This window comes from Diabrotica virgifera, chromosome 5 (genome assembly GCF_917563875.1).
Source record: "Diabrotica virgifera virgifera chromosome 5, PGI_DIABVI_V3a".
Lineage (NCBI taxonomy): Eukaryota > Metazoa > Arthropoda > Insecta > Coleoptera > Chrysomelidae > Diabrotica > Diabrotica virgifera.
Genome location: NC_065447.1, coordinates 98848783 through 98867219, shown reverse-complemented (window position 1 = coordinate 98867219; position 18437 = coordinate 98848783). Strand labels below are relative to the sequence as shown.

At 33.2% G+C, this 18437-nt stretch overlaps 1 protein-coding gene across 2 annotated transcripts in view; it reads left to right on the top strand.

Annotated features, from left to right (window-relative positions):
- Nucleotides 1–18437, top strand: part of LOC126885066 (uncharacterized) — a 54331-nt gene that overhangs the window by 18620 nt on the left and 17274 nt on the right. The window contains exon 2 of one of the 2 annotated variants that reach the window (XM_050651493.1): nt 9842–9973. The exons of the other annotated variant lie outside the window; for it this stretch is intronic. Coding sequence (XP_050507450.1) covers nt 9932–9973 — 42 coding nt within the window. The 5' untranslated portion in view covers nt 9842–9931. The remainder of the gene's footprint in view (nt 1–9841; nt 9974–18437) is intronic. 2 annotated transcript variants of the gene reach the window in all.

Here is an 18437-nt window from a genome sequence, read left to right as displayed (position 1 = left end):
CAACTTCTACTACGTTATCTTTCATTTCACTATCAGCAATTATACCAACTCCATTTCTAGTGTTACTACTCCCTACATACCACAATTTATATCCATCACCTAGTTCTTTCGCCCTTTGTCCTTTCCACCTAGTTTCTTGAATACAAGCAATTTGAACTCTTCTTCGGTTGAGCGCATCCACTAACTCCAGACTCTTACCAGTAAGACTACCAAGATTCCAAGACCCTATCCTGATTTTTCTAACCTACAATGGTGTTCCCCCTGAGATAGTCCTCGCCCGGAGATCCGAATGGAGGCTCATTTTACTTCCGGAACATTTTACCTCAGGAGATGCCATCATTTCAGTATAAGTTTTTATTTCGTTTGGAGAAGGTCTTTTCATTATTATGGCCTGAGAAGATTTTTGGATATTTGATGCCTGAATGCCTTTTCTATCAGCACCATACCCTGCCCTGTCCTGCACGTTTAGCCAATACACCACCAATGCAACCAAAGTGCAGTATTACCCCACACCCGCCTGCATTTTTCTGTATAGGCCAGGATCCCTACTGTAAGGACTGCCCTATAAGCCAATGTATTGTTGCCCGTATCCCGCCACTAGGAGGCACGTACTTCATTCGGATTACTTAATTTTTTATAAAAAATAAAATTTGACTATAAATTAAAAGTTCGGTAAAGTTAACCATAGATATAAAAAATTAACTTTTATTACAAAAATTATTTTTTTAACAAATATTTAATTTATGTTACCACCCAATCAACTGCTTTATTCAAACTAGCAAAAAATCAGGGCCGGCTTTTAAAAATTAGTTCATTTGTGGCTTAGAAAAAATTTCACCCTGTAGACGCTTTTTGAAATCCCTAATATGAATTTTACAAATTAGACAAATAGGCAATTAAAAATGACATATTTATTTTTTCCCCAAACGATTACTTAATTTTTTATTAAAAAATCAAATGTGTCAAAATCGCAATTTTACCATAAAAATAAAAAAAAATTAAACAACGTTTTTCTTAAAATTAAAAGTTTCACCATTTTTTTTTTCTATAACACTTCTAGATCTAAAACTCCCCATAACACTTCTTTTTGGACTCTATAGTTTAACATAGACGTGATCAAATACATAAATTTTAAATTTTTTCACTTAATTTTTGCGATTTAACTTTGAAATTCACGAAACTGCACCTTTTATTTTTAAAAAAATTCATAACTTTTACGAGAAGAAGACTGAAGGTCTACAACAATTTTCAAGTCTTCACAATGGTAAGGGATATGTGCTGTAAAAATAAAAAAAAAATTGGTAAAATGGAACAGAGTTGTAGCAAGTTAAACCGTGATTTCATTTTTTTTTCATTTTTAGGGTAAAATTCCGATTTTTACAAATTTGATTTTTTAACAAAAATTAAGTAATCGTGTGGGGAAAAATAAATATGCCATTTTAATTGCTTCTTGTTCTAATTTTTCTAATTTTTTAAATCCGGGCCTGATTTTTTTCCAGTTTAAATAAATCAGTTGATTGGGTGGTAACATAAATTAAATATGTGTTCAAAAAAAGTTAATTTTTGTAATAAAAATTAATTTTTTTAAATCTGTGGTTCACTTTACCAAACTTTTAATTACTCATAGTCAAACCTGATTTTTTTTTAAATCGTGTAGGGAAAAAAATAAATATGCCATTTTGGTTACCTATTTATCTAATTTGTAAAATTCATATTAGAGTTTTTAAAAAGCATATACGGGGTGAAATTTTTTCAAAGACCCAAACGAACTAATTTTTTAAAGCCGGACCAGATTTTTTTCTAGTTTGAATAAATCCGTTGATTGGGTGGTAACATAAATTAAATATTTGTTTAAAAAAATTAATTTTTGTAATAAAAGTTAATTTTTTTATATTCATGGTTCACTTTACCAAAATTTTAATTCATAGTCAAATTTGATTTTTTTTATAAAAAATTAAGTAATCGTGTGGGGAAAAAATAAATAGGCCATTTTAATTGCCTATTTGTCTAATTTGTAAAATTCATATTAGAATTTTCCAAAAGCTTATACAGGGTGAAATTTTTTCTAAGACAAAAACGAAATAATTTTTAAAGCCGGGCCTGATTTTTTTCTAATTTGAATAAGTCAGTTGATTAGGTGGTAATAGTGTAATAATTGACCAAAATAAGAGACACATCGATCTGACCGTTCAAAAATTATGACAAATACAAATTTCTGTCAAAATACGAAACTCGCCCTGTACATAATATATTCTTAAACAATGGGAGCAGACACTTTTTAATGATCATTTATTATTCCCCATAGAAGCCTCTATACGAGGTAGGAGTATGTACAGTTCCTCATTACTCACCCTGTGTATCCGTTGCTGTAGATTATTAAACAAGGAAAGATACTGGACAGAAGAAACATAGGCCAATGACGTATATTCTGGATAAACAAATTGAGGTAATGCTACAATTGTAAATGTGTTAAGCTGTTTAAAGGAGTAGTGTCAATGGTGGAAATAGCCGTGATAATTGCCAACCTTCTTAAGGGAGCTGACACTAGAAGAATAAGAAAAGTCGTATTTAAATTATCTGCCAATGGTGTGTTAAAAGAAAATCCAATCAAATTGTGATATATGTATTATGTATAGTGGGGAGCTCCTGAACATCAGTCTTATTATTTATGCAGTTTTGGTCTTTTTTTATGTGAATCATGTCCAATATATTTGACTATAATTCTGCTCTTTTACTTGAAGGTATACATTTTAAAATCAAAATCATTGTTATTTTCTACAGCATGTTTGATTAAGGGAGCGGTATTTACTTTGCTGGTTTGTACACTATGATTGTGTGCAACAACCCTTTTATGTAGGTATTGTTATGTTTGCCCAATAAATGTTGAGTTGCAGCCTTTACAAATACCTTATAAAAACATCCCACTACAGGTCTTTAGTAACTGTAAGTCTAAAATATTTTGAATTTCTAAAATATTTTGAAAATATTCCTCAAAAATTTGCTTTTTGATATCATCTTGGCTACCATATTTGCTACTGTGACTTTATTAACAGCAGATCTAAATAATGATATAGCCAATTTTCCATACCGTTGCGTTTTTCAGCCATGATGTTCTTCTTCTACGAATATACGTTTACCTTGGATTTTTCCCTGAATAATCAAATGAAAAGTATAAGTATAATATACTTTTCAGGGTATCTTATGTAATGTATCTTTTTTATATTGACCAGTTGTTTGATTCAGCTGTCTAAGTAGATGAAGCAACGAAGAACTAAAAAGCCCAAACCCTAGGAATTTTGTGCAGTAAGATGAATCATCATGCAACTTTTTGCATTCAATCCGAGAGAGTGTCACGCAATTTTGTGAACCAAATTGATCTCCGGCAAAAAATTTTGTGCATGAGAAAAGGCATTTTCAAAGTGCATCTCGGAGAGATGGAAAATTAAAAATTTAGAACTCATGAAATATTCACGGAAATGAGTTCAATTTTTATATTCGAGAGTTTTGGAGGTCAGTGAATACAAATTTCATGACGGCGATGGTCATGTCTAAGTAGATGAAGCAACGAAGAACTAAAAAGCCCAAACCCTAGGAATTTTGTGCAGTAAGATGAATCATCATGCAACTTTTTGCATTCAATCCGAGAGAGTGTCACGCAATTTTGTGAACCAAATTGATCTCCGGCAAAAAATTTTGTGCATGAGAAAAGGCATTTTCAAAGTGCATCTCGGAGAGATGGAAAATTAAAAATTTAGAACTCAGGAAATATTCACGGAAATGAGTTCAATTTTTATATTCGAGAGTTTTGGAGGTCAGTGAACACAAATTTCATGACGGCGATGGTCTCCGAGGTACCTGGTGCCCAGGGTGAAGCTCGTGGCCTGGGATAATCGAATAATTCGCGGAACGATCGAATAATTCGCGAAATGACGATTGGATCGAAAAACTGAAAAATACGCGTTTAATATTTTTCAAAAATCTATCGAAAGACACTAAAGACGAGGTAAAGACGTTTCTACCACTGGAGGTGAAGTGGGCGTAACTTTAAACTCTTAAACGGAAACGCCCATTTGATTTTACAGATTTGGATTGCTTACGTAAAAATAAACAATTCGAGAAATTTTTTCGAATTGTGGATAGATGGCGCTATAATCTTAAAAACGGTCGTATACCTCGAGAAATACACTTCCAAATAAAAGACCAAAAAATATTTACTTAGTATTTTTCAAGAACCTATCGAATAATTTCAAACACGACTCTCCACTCCACCCCTGGAGGTGTGGTGGGGGTTAACTTTAAAATCTTAAATGGACATCCCCATGTTTTATTGCAGACTTGGATTCTTCATGAAAAAATAAGTAATATTTATTCGAAACATTTTTTAGAATTGTTAATAGATGGCGCTAATAAAGAGTGTTTTCCGATTATAGCGCCATCTATCAATAATTCGAAAAGATGTCTCGAATATAAGTTACTTATTTTTACGTAAGGAATCCAAATCTGCAATAAAAAATGGGGGCTCCTATTTAAGATTTTAAAGTTACACCCCACCCCACCTCCAGGGGGTGGAGTCAGGGTCGTGTTTTATGTTAAAATATATAAAAAAAGTATTTTTTGGTTTTTTATTTGGAAGTGTATTTCTCGAGATATTAGACCGTTTCTATAATCTACCTATGGTTTCACGAAAAAATCGTTTTTTCCGATTATAGCGCCATCTATCCACAATTCTAAAAAATGTCTCGAATAAGAGTCGCTTACTTTTACGTAAGCAATCCAAATCTGCAATAACAAATGGGGTTTCTGTTTAAGATTTTATAGTTACCCCCATCCCACCTCCAAGGGGTGGAATGGGGTGGTCGTGTGTAGTGTCATTCGATAGAGTTTTGAAAAATATTGAACACGTATTTTTCCATTTTTCGATCCAATCTTCATTTCGCGAATTGTTCGATCGTCCCGCGAATTATTCGGTTTTCCCCGGCGACGAGTTTCACCATGGGCACCAGGTACCTCGGAGACCATCGCCGTCAGGTACCTCGAAGACCATCGCCGTCATGGTATTGGTGTTCAGTGACCTCAAAACCCCTAAGTATAAAAATTGAACTCATTTCCGTCAATATTTCCTAAGTCCTAAATTTTTTATTTTCCATCTCTTCGAGATGCACTCCCGTGAGTAGTCGCGCGGTGAGATAGAATCTCAATTTTTATCCTTTTTCGCGATAACTTGGTGAAAAATTTTGCAATTTTGAAAAAATTTCGTAAGTGCCTCGAGAAAGGGTGTAGTAATGCGTAGGAATTTTTTTTTCTTCTTCTTCTTTTTGTTGAATTTATGGCTTTGGGGAGAGCCAATTAGCTTTAACCCGCGAGTAGTCGCGCCGTTAGATAGAATCTCACATTTCATCCTTTTTCGTAATACAGTAAAACCTGTCAGTAGCGGCAACTAAAAATGAAAGAACTATTGGCCGATATAGAAAGGTGGCCGCTATTGCCAGTTTTTGTAGTCTACATATAAATTGGTTAGGGAAATTTTTAAACTGGCCGTTAGGACAGGTGGCCTTTGTTGGCGGGTGACCGTTAGCACAGGTTTTACTGTACAGTAAAATTTGTCAGTAACGGCAACTAAAAATGAAAGAACTATTGGCCGATATAGAAAGGTGGCCGCTATTGCCAGTTTTTGTAGTCTACAAATAATTGGTTTGGGACATTTTTAAACTGGCCGTTAGGACAGGTGGCCGATGTTGGCAGGTGGCCGTTAACACAGGTTTTTTTTAATAAAATTGTTAGAAATATATATTTTTAATATAAAAAATAGATAAAAATAGTACAAAAAAAAATTTGTTTTAAATTCGTATTTTGAGATAGAATCTCACACGCGACTATCGACGTTACAGAAGTGAGCGCGACTACTCCCGGGTTAAAGATGATTTTTCTCATGCACAAAATTTTTTACCGAAGATCAATTTAATTCACAAAATTGCATGACACTCTTACGAATCGAATGAAAAAGTTGCATGACGATTCATCTTACTGCACAAAATTCCTAGGTGTAATGCTTCGGTGCCTCGTCTAAAGGAACTCCTCATTTGTAATTCTGTAGACCCTGCTTATGCTTAGTAGTCGACTACTCTTGTACACCCATATCTCAATTAAGCATAGAGTTAACTGTAAAAAGCCTTTTTAAAATTATTGATTGTATAGATGTATTCGATTTGATATCTGAGCATCTCTGTATCACACGGATACCGAACAAGTTTTCTGTCATACCCAGCAACTCCTAAATCCGAATTGAGTATTTTTAATTATCTTTCCTAATATTATAATAATACAGTAGAACCCCGATTATTCGTGCTCCTCGGGACCGGACGTTGGCACGGATAATCCGAACATTAATTTCTTATTATAATACATAATATGTACGTATATCCATACATATACATACATATATATATATATATATATATATATATATATATATATATATATATATATATATATATATATATATAAAATGATGTTGGATAATCGAGTACAAATATAAAAATAAATAAGCAAAATTATTGGCTAATACTGACTTATACTGACGAAGCCCAAATAGGCCGAAACACCGGTGTATATAGTTGCACAGAAATGTATGGAATGATGACCCTTCATCATTTTATATATTTCCAACTAAATTCACATTCACTTTACGAGTATTAGCCAATGATTTTGCTTATTTATTTTTATATATATATATATATATATATATATATATATATATATATATATATATATATATATATATATATATATATATATATATATATATATATATATATATATATATATATATATATATATAATCGGTTCATAACGTTCTACGACGTCTTCCGATTCCCAATCGCCATTGCTCTCGATCGTAGCACATGTCTTCGTTTAAGCCTCTTTCTCCGATTTCCCTATGGATTCCTTCTATCCAGCTTTTCCTAGGTCTTCCTCTCTTCCGCCGTCCTTTTGGTGCCCATCGTAGCACTTGCTTGGGTAATCTGTCTTCTTCCATACGTTGTACGTGGCCAAACCATCTTAGTTGCTTTGTTTTTATATCGTCCATTATTGTATGCTTTACATCCATTATCTCCAATATTCTTGTATTTCTGATTTTTTGTATTCTTGATATACCAGCAGATATTCTCCAGAAGTCCATTTCAGTTGTTCTGAGCATATTGTCGGATTTTTCTTTAAGTGGCCAAACTTCGCTGCTGTATGTTATATTGCTCTTAACAATGCTGTTATAGATGTTACGTTTATTTTCTTTGGAGATACTTTGGTCCCATAGGATTTTGTTCAATAATGCGATAGCTTTCCTTCCTTGTGTGCACCTTTCTTGAATATTCTTGTCCAACGTTCCATCTTGTATAATAGTAAGACTTAAGTATTTATATTCCTGACAGTGATTAATAGTTATTTCATTTTCCAACGCTAGATCCTGCTGTATACCTCCAACGCACATATATTCCGTTTTCTTGGTATTCACTTCTAAACCCCAGTTCCGGTACTCTTCTATGATTTTTCGGGTCATATATTCAATATCGTGATAATCCTGGGCCATAAGAATCTGATCATCCGCAAAATATAGAGTGTATAGCATGTTATCATCATTTAGCGGTATACCCATATTCTTACATTTCCTTTTCCAGGTTTTCAAAACTTGCTCTAAATATATTTTAAATAGTGTCGGCGATAGACAGCAGCCCTGTTTAAGACCCTTATTCACTTCAAATCCTGACGAGATTTCCTTGCCTAGCTTAACTTTTGCTATATTTTGTTGGTATAGATTTTTTACAGCTTTAATGAGGTTCAGACTGATGTTAGTTTTTCGAGGGCTTCCCAAAGTTTACTTTGTGGTACAGTATCGTATGCTTTTTTTAAGTCTATGTACACTAAATGCAGTTCTTGATTGTAGGCTATTTGTTTGTCTATTAACTGTGTTACACAATATAGGTGGTCAGTGGTGGATCTGCCAGCGCGGAAACCGGCTTGCTCTTCGGCCTCTAAGTCCTTGTATTCTTCTTCTATTTTATTTTTGATAATTTTTCCGTAAACTCTGCTGATGGTGCTTGTGACAGATATTCCCCGGTAATTATCGCATATATTTTTACTGCCTTTCTTGTGTATTGTAGAAATTACAGACAATTGCCATTCTTTTGGTATGACTTCGCCATTCATACATCTATTAAATAGATCCCTTAGGTATTCATACAGGGTGTTGCTACCGTATTTGAGCAGTTCTGGTGCTATGTCGCCAGGCCCTGACGCTTTTCTATTTTTTAGGGATTTGCATGCATTTCGTACTTCTTCCAGTCTTAACCGAATCGGTGAGCCACTGACAATTACATTGAAACTTTCGTGATCTTCGTTTTTAATAAAATCTTCTCTATTTTCTACTAGTAACTGCTTGAAATAGCCATCCCACTTTTCCACAGTAATCGGTGTTATTATATCCCTTTTGGTATCTGTTCTCAACGTTTTAAGGAATTTCCAGCTCTCTGTGTTTCTTGTCCCCCCTATATAGGCGTTAAGTTGATTGCATTTGTTTGTCCACGTTTCGTTTTTCTTCTGTGTGATTTTTTTCCGCACTCTTGCTTGTGCTTCTTTGTATAAAACCTTATCGGAATCTTTCTGTGTACTCATATATATTTCCGGTACTTTTCTCTCTTATCGTCTATTTCGACATATACATATACCTACCATAAAAAGGCAACAGAACAAATAAATCTTTCATTATGAGTCTCCTTCTCCACGTATATAGTTTCCGTCGAGTGATTTACAGTGACGCTATTTTGATAAAACCTCAAAAATGGAATTTAAGTAATAAAAATGATAGCACGGATAATCTGCAGCCCAGACAATCGGGGTTCTACTGTATGTATTCTGCTTTGTATTACTTACAGGAAGATCTTTAAAACGTGAATAATCAGATTTATTGTCCGATCATCACTGAATGTCTTTGCACGACCGACGTTTCTTTGGTATTGTGCGAAATTTTAAAGTAAACCAATTGGTTGATAATAATATTATTACAGTGGCACAAATTATGTTAATGAGACCAGACAGTGCTTTAATTTTATTTTCTACCAAAAACTTTGGTATTTTAGAAGTCACTTGCTCAGGGCCAGATGCTTTTCTTTTTTCCCTTTTCCATTGCCCATGTAACCTTACTTTCTAATATAGTTGGATCTGTTAGGAATCGGTGTAATGTTCTAGTTTTTATTTTAAAATAACTCAGAAAGATAGTCTTTCCGGGATTTTAAATATCTATCGATATCTAATATTCTGTGCACGCTTTTATCTCCTAAATTTTGGGATAGTTCTTTCTGGCTGTTTCCTGCGAATTTCTTGCGCAGATGAAATGTTTCGTATTTTTTCATAATGTTTAGTAACTGTATTATATTCTTTATTATGAAACCTAGTTGCGACTTCTGCTTGCTTATTATGTGGATCTTCTGGTATTCGTTTTTATCTACATTAAAAACACTTTTTCTCTATAAACCTTGGGGGTATTATTATCAAAGAATATAGACCTTTTAGAAGGGTACTGCCCTGTAACGATTCAGCATAGGATTTTGAGCACCATCTAAGTTGGTGCATATGGCCTGACAATGACTACGGTATTTTCAAGGGACAAATAAACGTGACCGTCTGTTCCATTCAAACTATAATTCTAGGAGAGTATATATTCTTTTGATATTATGTTAAATAGGACAATTTTGAAATTTTTAAAGCATCATTTATAGGCCTCTGGAATTTGAAAAACCACAATAATAAGCACACCTAATTACATTTTAATTTGATGATATGTCCTTAGCCCTTAGAAGAACTACTACACAACCCCTAGGATCCTTAGGAACTTCATTTTTTTTTTGGCAACAATGAACAAAACATTATAGCCAATTGTATGAAAAATGGACTATCAAAATCTGGAGCTGATAATCTACAGGTAAAAATTCAAATATTAAGTCGAATATTACAAAAACGCATTTGTAGAAGTAAATTATAGAAATTTTATCTATACATTTTATCTTAAGTTTTATATATTTTAAAATTTATTCTAACATTTACGTGCTGGGTGATATACCATATTAACCCTTGCATGGCCACTCGTTTATTAAAAACAGCGAGAACCAAGGGGTGTCAATAAATGTCCACACATAAATTAATCAGAAATGTGCTTCTTTATTTAAGCTGATTAAAAAACACACAAATAATTTTTTTTTCCTAGATAGGCCAGAATCCCGCGTACCAAAAGTTGATTAATAGCAAGCTGAAAATTTGTTAATAGCTTAAGGGTGTCTAGTTGGACAAACTTTGATGGTCGGGAACACTGGAACACGGGAAGTTTTAATTGTGGAACAGGTTAAAAATTTCGAACGTCAGACTATGAAAACGTTCCATGTATTTTGTCGGACATAACTTCCAATTGATTTGTTACCCTTTCATTAAACTTTCACGCAAAAATTAGACTGCTATTATTTATCATCTGTCATATTTCATATCATTCGGCATGTTCTACGTGTCGGATTTATTAAAATGCAAAGTAGGTGATAAATGCCAGTCTGATTTTTGCATAAGAGATTAATAAAAGGGTAACAAAGCAATTGGAAGTTGTGTCCGACAAAATACATGGAACGTTTTTCAGCTTGCTATTAATCAACTTTTTTTAGTACTCGGGATCCAGGCCCAAGACATTAATAAAACTGTTAACAGATGATAATTTGGGCCCCGGTGAATTCGTAACTATTTTAATCCCCCATCCTAATTACAGACCAACTGGTAACCCTGCCGAGCAGGTAATTTTTCGGTAACCCATCAAGTACCGGTAAATTTGTAACTTTCTTTTCTAAGTAGTTACTAACGATGTTGATAAACTAATACTGGTATTTCAGGTATGTACTTGTATAAATTACCCTCTTTGAAGGTGGTGTAAAAGTTATTCATCACTTATGTGTATTGTCTCTTGGACGAGTTACATGAGAAAGTCGAAATAATTTTTTTAAATTGAGACAAAAGAAGAATGTAGGTATATAATTTATTTAATTCGAAATACCTTTTACTGTTGTCCTAAAACAGAAAAACAATGTTTTATTTGATAAACAACTATTGTTTTTCACTTAATTCAGTATTACCAGCCTCTTAGAAATTTTAACATTTAATTTTTTTCTGTTTTCTGACTGCAGTAAAATGTATTTTGCATTAAATAGATTACCTACATTCTTTTTTCTACGGCCGTGCTAAGAGAGCCACTTTCACGCACGTATTTCGTTTCCGAAAGTTGCACTTTCCCGCACGGCGTGCGTGAATGGAAATTTTCCCGCATGGCGTGCGGGAAAGTAAAATACCTTGTAATATGGCATTGTAATATATTATAATACCTGCAATAAACTAATGTTTAGATATTATTTACTAATGTATTTTAAATTTATCTTGTTGTGTTCATGTTTTAATGAAATTAGCGCGGTTATTTCATTCATAGGAGATTCTGACCAATAGAAAGCTACAGAAATACAAATTAAACTGATAATTTTTGATAATTTCCCGTCTTCAAGTATATTACGTCAAATGCCCTTCGTTGCTATGAAAAAATACATTCAGTGACATTAATGACAATTAATGTTTTAAAAATTATAAAAATGATGACTTTCAACCGTCAAATACTTATAATAACTTTGTGTTTAATTGTACTAATTTGTACTTACATAAATAAATTACAATAAAATTTTGGTTTTGAACAGTTTCATTCATGAAATAATCGCAACAAATTGCACTCGATCATAGCACTTCGATCATTGCACTTCGACATAATTTCACTCGCCTTCGGCTCGTGAAATTAAAACTGGCAAAGTATCACTCGGGAAAAATTCAATAATTTTAGAGCTCTTGTGCAATTACTACTGATAATTCGATGTATCAGTAGACAATTACAATGGTTTTGAATCGTCGTCCACCTTGTCAAATAATTAATTTGTGTATTTTCACTTATAAACAAAAATTGATATAACTCTATTTTTTGTGGCTTTTTTCCAAACGTACGGCCCTAGAAAAAATATTGTTCCTAACTCATGCGTAAAGTGTCTTCCCCGCACTCGACTGCTTGCCCGAACTCCGCTATCACGTCGTTCGGCAGTCTCGTGCATGAAAGTATCACTTTCCGCACTAGTTAGGAAAAAATAATTTCCACATACCTCTACCGAAAGTAGACTTTTCCGGACCTGATTGTGGGGAGCAAAATTGTACTTTTCCTCCCTAGGGAGGAAATAAATAAAATTAAATAAAATTACTAATAAAATATTTTTTAAATGTGATTTTTTACAGGAGAAAAAGTATTGTTTATAAAGAAAAATTTATTTTGTGCCATAATGACTAAAAAACAATTGAAATATGTACTTATATTACGAATTATATTGATATAATCGTGGCGTATATTGTCCACCACGGAAAACAACAAATAATAAACTGTAAGTTACGATCTTTCCAGAACGCCGATTATAACGAAATTAAAACAAAATTGTAAAGCACATTCCACTGACAGGTTAGAGAGATAAACAAGGTCAAAAATTAAATTTTTAAATATATTTGCAGTAGAATTCTTATATCTGGCGTACAAAATACGCCAGCGCGTGTAGTTAAAGGTTAAGTAAAAATGAAAAATGACTTGTTATGAATTTGAGAAAGGTGGAAAAACCATATGTATAACATGGGAGTAAAGTGCCTTTTCCTCCCTTAAATGATTACTGCCCTCCGCTACGCGTCGGGCAGTAAACTTCATTCTCGGGAGGAAAAGTAGCACTTTCCTCTCTTGTTATACAAATAGCTATTTTGTCTTAATTAAATTAATCCAAAAAATTTTTTTTGGGCACCCTGTATAAATAATTATGTTAATGTTTATATCAGTGAATACAAAATTAAATAGCCTTTCGAATGAGCTACACACACGGCCTCTATTCTCATTTAAAAAAATCATCGACTGCGTCATCACGCCCAGATGGATGACGTCACTAGTATGATATTATGTATACCAAAAAATTAGAATTTAAAAATAAAAATCGACATATTTCGGGATTTATCTCCAGAGACGCCCATTCTCCAGAAAATGAATTTATTTCAACTCAAACGTCCTCACTGTATTTATTAACCTTCGGAGTACGGAGATTATTTGACTTACTTAGAGTACGAAGATGGGTCAAGCGTGACCCATTCTCATTTTATTTATAAGGATGTTTTAAATAGTCAGTATTATTAAACAGTATCTTTAATTTAACAAAAAACAAAGAAACATAAAAATTATAATCCTAAATTTTTGTATTTAAATTTTTTAAGATGGTTCACCATCCTGGTCTTTTTGGCAGTAGTTGCATTTAATTTTGACAATATGGACTTCTTCGCGTTTTGAATGGGTGTTACAAACAAATCTTTTACACATGTCACACCTTTTTGAATATTTATTGTCACTACCCCTACAAGAATAACAACGACCTCGTTTTGTTGCAGATTGCGGCACTTCGATTTGCTTTTTTACACTAACACTGGTGGTCTCTATTGCAGCGATTACGGATTTAGGGTATCCGGTGGGTTCTTCTTGTATTGCTTCCGCTCTTCGGTTTATATTGGGCGAGGTTAATTGTTTTCCAAGCTCCTCCAGAAATAGTTTTCTGCGATGTTTTATATTTACTTGGCTGTTCCATTCGGGATTTTTCGTATTCCAGAGAACGAAATCATTGTAGCACGCAATATCCAAAAAGTTGAAAAATATTCGTAAGGGCCATCTTCTTGTTGCTCTTTTAAATGTGTACTCTCTGATCAATTTATCTAAAATATCGACTCAACTTTTGGTTTTGTTGTAATCCAAAATAATCTTTGGTTTAAACTTTTGGTTTTCATCAGAAATTTCATGTTCATTATGTAAGGTCGATAATAATACAACAAACTTGTTAGGCTTGGTTACATATGAAACTAAGGTAATGTTTTTAGTGAACAAAAATTTTAAAGAATATAGTGAGCGATCTGTCATTTTAAGCAATGATTTGGGTAAACTCTTCCTATTTTTTCTGATAGTACTCAAAAGAGTTAAATTTTTGGATAATAGTTCTTCAGATAAAAAAATGTCGGTAACAAAATGATCAGTTGTAATATTTCGACCAGACCTATACCAATCTTCTGCAAGTGTTTTGACAACTCTTGGGCCTTGATTACGTTCAGATTGATCACCAATCTTTCCAGTAAATATCTCAAAGTTACAGCAATAAAAATTTTCAGCGTCACAATGGGTCTAAGCCTTTATACCGTATTTCTTTGGTTTACTTGGTATATAAATCAGAAATGGACATGTGCCTATTAGACACTACATTTGCTCCCAAGGTTAACTATCCACTAATATTTCTACAAACATAATCATTTGCCCTTAAATACATTCACCGGTAAACAGAGACGGCTGCGTTTTACGTGTATCTACAAACACATTGAAAAATTCTTCGAAATCCGAAGACCGGGTCAAGAGTGACCCGTCATTATAGATTTTACGTAGAGGAAAAACTGCAATTTGCATGTTCACGAATGATACACGAAAAAATAGATTGAAACAAATGAGGAGAACTTACGATCAATCAGATTTGTAAAAAAATTATTTCATGAAATATTAAGAAATAAGTGAATTTCGGGTCACGCTTGACCCAGTCTTCGTACTCCGAAGGTTAATAATGGTAGGGGAGCCCAAGTGGGGATTTTTGCAGTTACTCGAGCGCGTCAGATTATCATATGGGGAGAAACCTGGTACCCTGTAGATGCACCTCTACCATATATTGGCTCTTAACACAGGGGATTTCGTTAAGGGGGGCCCGAAAAAAAAAATCTATCCTTAAAAAAACTCGAAATTGTCAGATTAAGATAAGGTAAGTTAAGTACATGCAAAAGAGTGTATATTTCAAAAATCTGACGATTTGAGCCGGGCGTAAGAAATGGGCGAGTCCCAAAGTTTCACAAGAAAAAAGCGAATATTTCGCGAAATGATTGACAGATCGAAAAACTAAAAAATATGTGCTCAATATTTTTTAAAAATCTATCGAATAATTCCAAACACGTCTTCCCACGGAGAGGGGTGGGGAGTAAATTTAATATTTTAAATACGAATCCCACTATATTTCGCGAAATAAACATCAGATCGAAAAACTGTAAAATACATTTATTCAATATTTTTGAAAAATCTATCGAATGGCACGAAACACGACCCCCCACGGAGGTGGGGTGGGGGGTTACTTTAAAATCTTAAATGGGAACCCTCATTTTTTATTGCAGATTTGGATTCCTTACGTAAAAATAAGTAACTTTTATTCGAACCATTTTTTCGAATTATGGATAGATGGCGTTATAATCGGAAAAAACGATTGTTGGAAGTGGAAAATTAAATTAAAAAATGGCAAGCGCCCACTAAAATGGAAAACTTTACTTAACTTTTTTTGGTTTTAGGACCTACTCTTCACAACCCAATAGGTCCCCAAAGCGCTCGAATGACTGCACATTTAGCATACTTTGCTCCCCTACCATAAGCCAAAAAATTGTTTATAATTTTAAAACAGTGCTCAGGCCGCTTAGATAATCCGATTTTAATTCTTTAAAGTGTATTAGATAGGTAGAGAGCCTCTTTATATGTGAAAAAATTAGCAAACTTCTAAATGGTCTACTTTTTTTTCAAAAATTTGAACTTTTTAAATAAAAATTAGATTGCAAAATTATTATGCAAAATCTATCAAGTCGATTTTAATGAAATTTGGTGGACGATTTAAGTATGTTATAAGGATCTTCTGTGCGAATTACGAAGGTTATAAGTGCAACCGAAGTTGTTGAAAAACACTGAATAAAAAGAAGCTTATTTTGCCCCCTTATTTTGTATTTATTGCTATTTTACAGAAAGGGTAATACTTTAAGACATTTTTAACTAGTCGTATATCATACAAAATTCAATTATCTTTATTTTATTTCCCTACGACTTTGCTCCAAAATGAATCGTTTTAAAGTTATAAGCAAAGAAAGTAGAAAAATCAATGTTTTTCGAAATTTTTAAATATTTTAATTTTTTTATTAATGTTCCGGGCATATTTGCGAAGGAGCATAAGTCAATCATTATTATTGAAGTTGTCACCTACTTTTATCTGCAAAAATCCGAATGCCACCTCGCACATCCGCAAATAGACGTTTTTTTACAGATCCGCCCTGGTATATACATACATCATATTGTTTCAATTATTTTATTAAGAGAATTTAATGTTTGTTATTTTTTTATAGGTACATGTAATACACAACATGTTTTAAGCAAACCAAGAACCATTCGCTTAAATATGCTATATGCCCCGTGTCGGCTTAATCCGTTACTGTTCAAATTTATTTCTTATTTTTTAACCTATCTACCTGTGGTATTAGAATTAAACAATGGTTTCGAATTCACCTGTATAAAGTTGCGAGTTGGGAGAGTCAGGTAATAAAAAAGTTCCGAATTGGCCGGTGTACATTTTGATTTGAAAAAGTTTGTCATAAGAGATACGAGTTGGCGCGTGTCCGATAATTTATATTTTACCCGGAGCCTTCGGCTTCAGTGTAATTGGCATCATCGTAGGATACAGAAACATTTGACTTCTTGATGTGCTTACCGCATACATATTTCTGGCATTTTGAACAAACTATGGTTGTTTTTGCCAACTTACTGGTATTTTTTATTTAAGATTTTGCTAATTTGCAACATAAATGATATTGTCCCTTTCCATTTTGGGGTGGTGTTGAAGATATTCAATGGGGAATATATTTATATTCCACTGTCAAGTTTTTCTAAAAGCGTGAGGAAATTAATTAAATTATAGAAATGCTAATTATGGCATCTAATGGGAAGGTAGTACGCCGACAACTACTCATTCCGTATACTTGAGGTTGCTAGGAACAAAGAAGGTATTTAGAAAATTGGATATATTGCAATGTTGTGGATACTTTTTAACGCCCATTGGTCCTTCTAGGGTTGAATAGATTAACATTTTAATTAATTTTAACATTTACTGAAATGGTTATTGAATTTAAATAATTTGAATAATATGAAGAGTCAAACTTGTTGACGTATTTTGTTGCAAATTCTAAAGTATATCATTAAAGTAAAGTGATCATTAAAATTTTTCTAGTGATAATTCATAGCACACCAATGCTAAAAACCATGACCTGGCAGGCCTCAGCGGTGCACGTGTATCTACCATGTGAATAGAAAAGTGCATCGCACACATCTTATGGAAAATATAATGTCACTCAAATTCAATAAAATTTATACGATTAGATTCGTTTTAAATTAACGATCAATTCTTATCATTGCGCCAACTCTTAATTATGATTAACTACGGCGCAAATTGCAATTGAAGACCTTGGAACCAGAAGGGGACAAGCCACAATTTCGTCAAAAATGAGTTAAAGTAGAAATCGCACACTTTAAGATCATATTAATGTTCCAAACAGAAAATTTCAGCAGTTTTCTTATAGATGGGGCCGTTGTAGTTAAGTCCCGTTATGTCACCATTACTTTATATTGAAACAGAAGGAGACAAGCCACAGTAGTAATCAACATAGCGGCGGAACAATCCCGTGCATATAAACGGAAAATAGACTTTTCTGAGCTTGATTCTGAACACAGTGACCAAGATCCGTTTTTAAATAAAAGCGAAGATGACAAAGACTATACAGTATCCAGAAGTAGCAGCGATTGGGAAAATATAAACTCAAGAACAGTAAGTTTATTAAATGTGTGGCTTGTCCCCTTATGTTATATTTTACGAACCTAAAAATATTAGGATTGTTCTAATGGTTATTTTGTGGTTTATCCCTTTTTAGTAAAATACCTACTTTATTGTAGGAAAATGAATAGGTTTATACCCCACAGACTTCTCGAGTTCTCGATGGAGACACAAGGATACCCAACTATCTATCTACATAAAAAATTGAGCGCAAGACTAAAAAAATCTAGTTTACGAATATGTATATAAATACAAAAGGAAAGAAAATGGAACCAAAAAAATTAGGTGCACCTTGCGGTTGCAAAAAACAGTGTAGGCAGAAATTGGTGCTTGCCAGCAGATTCTACCAGATATTAAGAATAATGAACCACTGGAAGACATTGAATATTTGGACGACTTTTCAAATATTGAAAATTTTGACAACTGAATTATTTTATTGTTGCATTTTGTGTTCATATTTTAGAATATAATTTTTTATACAAAAGGGGATAAGCCACATATTTTTTCAAAAAATGTTCAAAAACTCAAAAACCGTTAAATATACATTTGTGTTACTTTTACTGTGTATTTAATATCATATTTCCAAACGATTATGGGCCTTAATACCAAGAAAAATTTAAAAATTGGATTTCAGGATTTTAAAATAAGTTT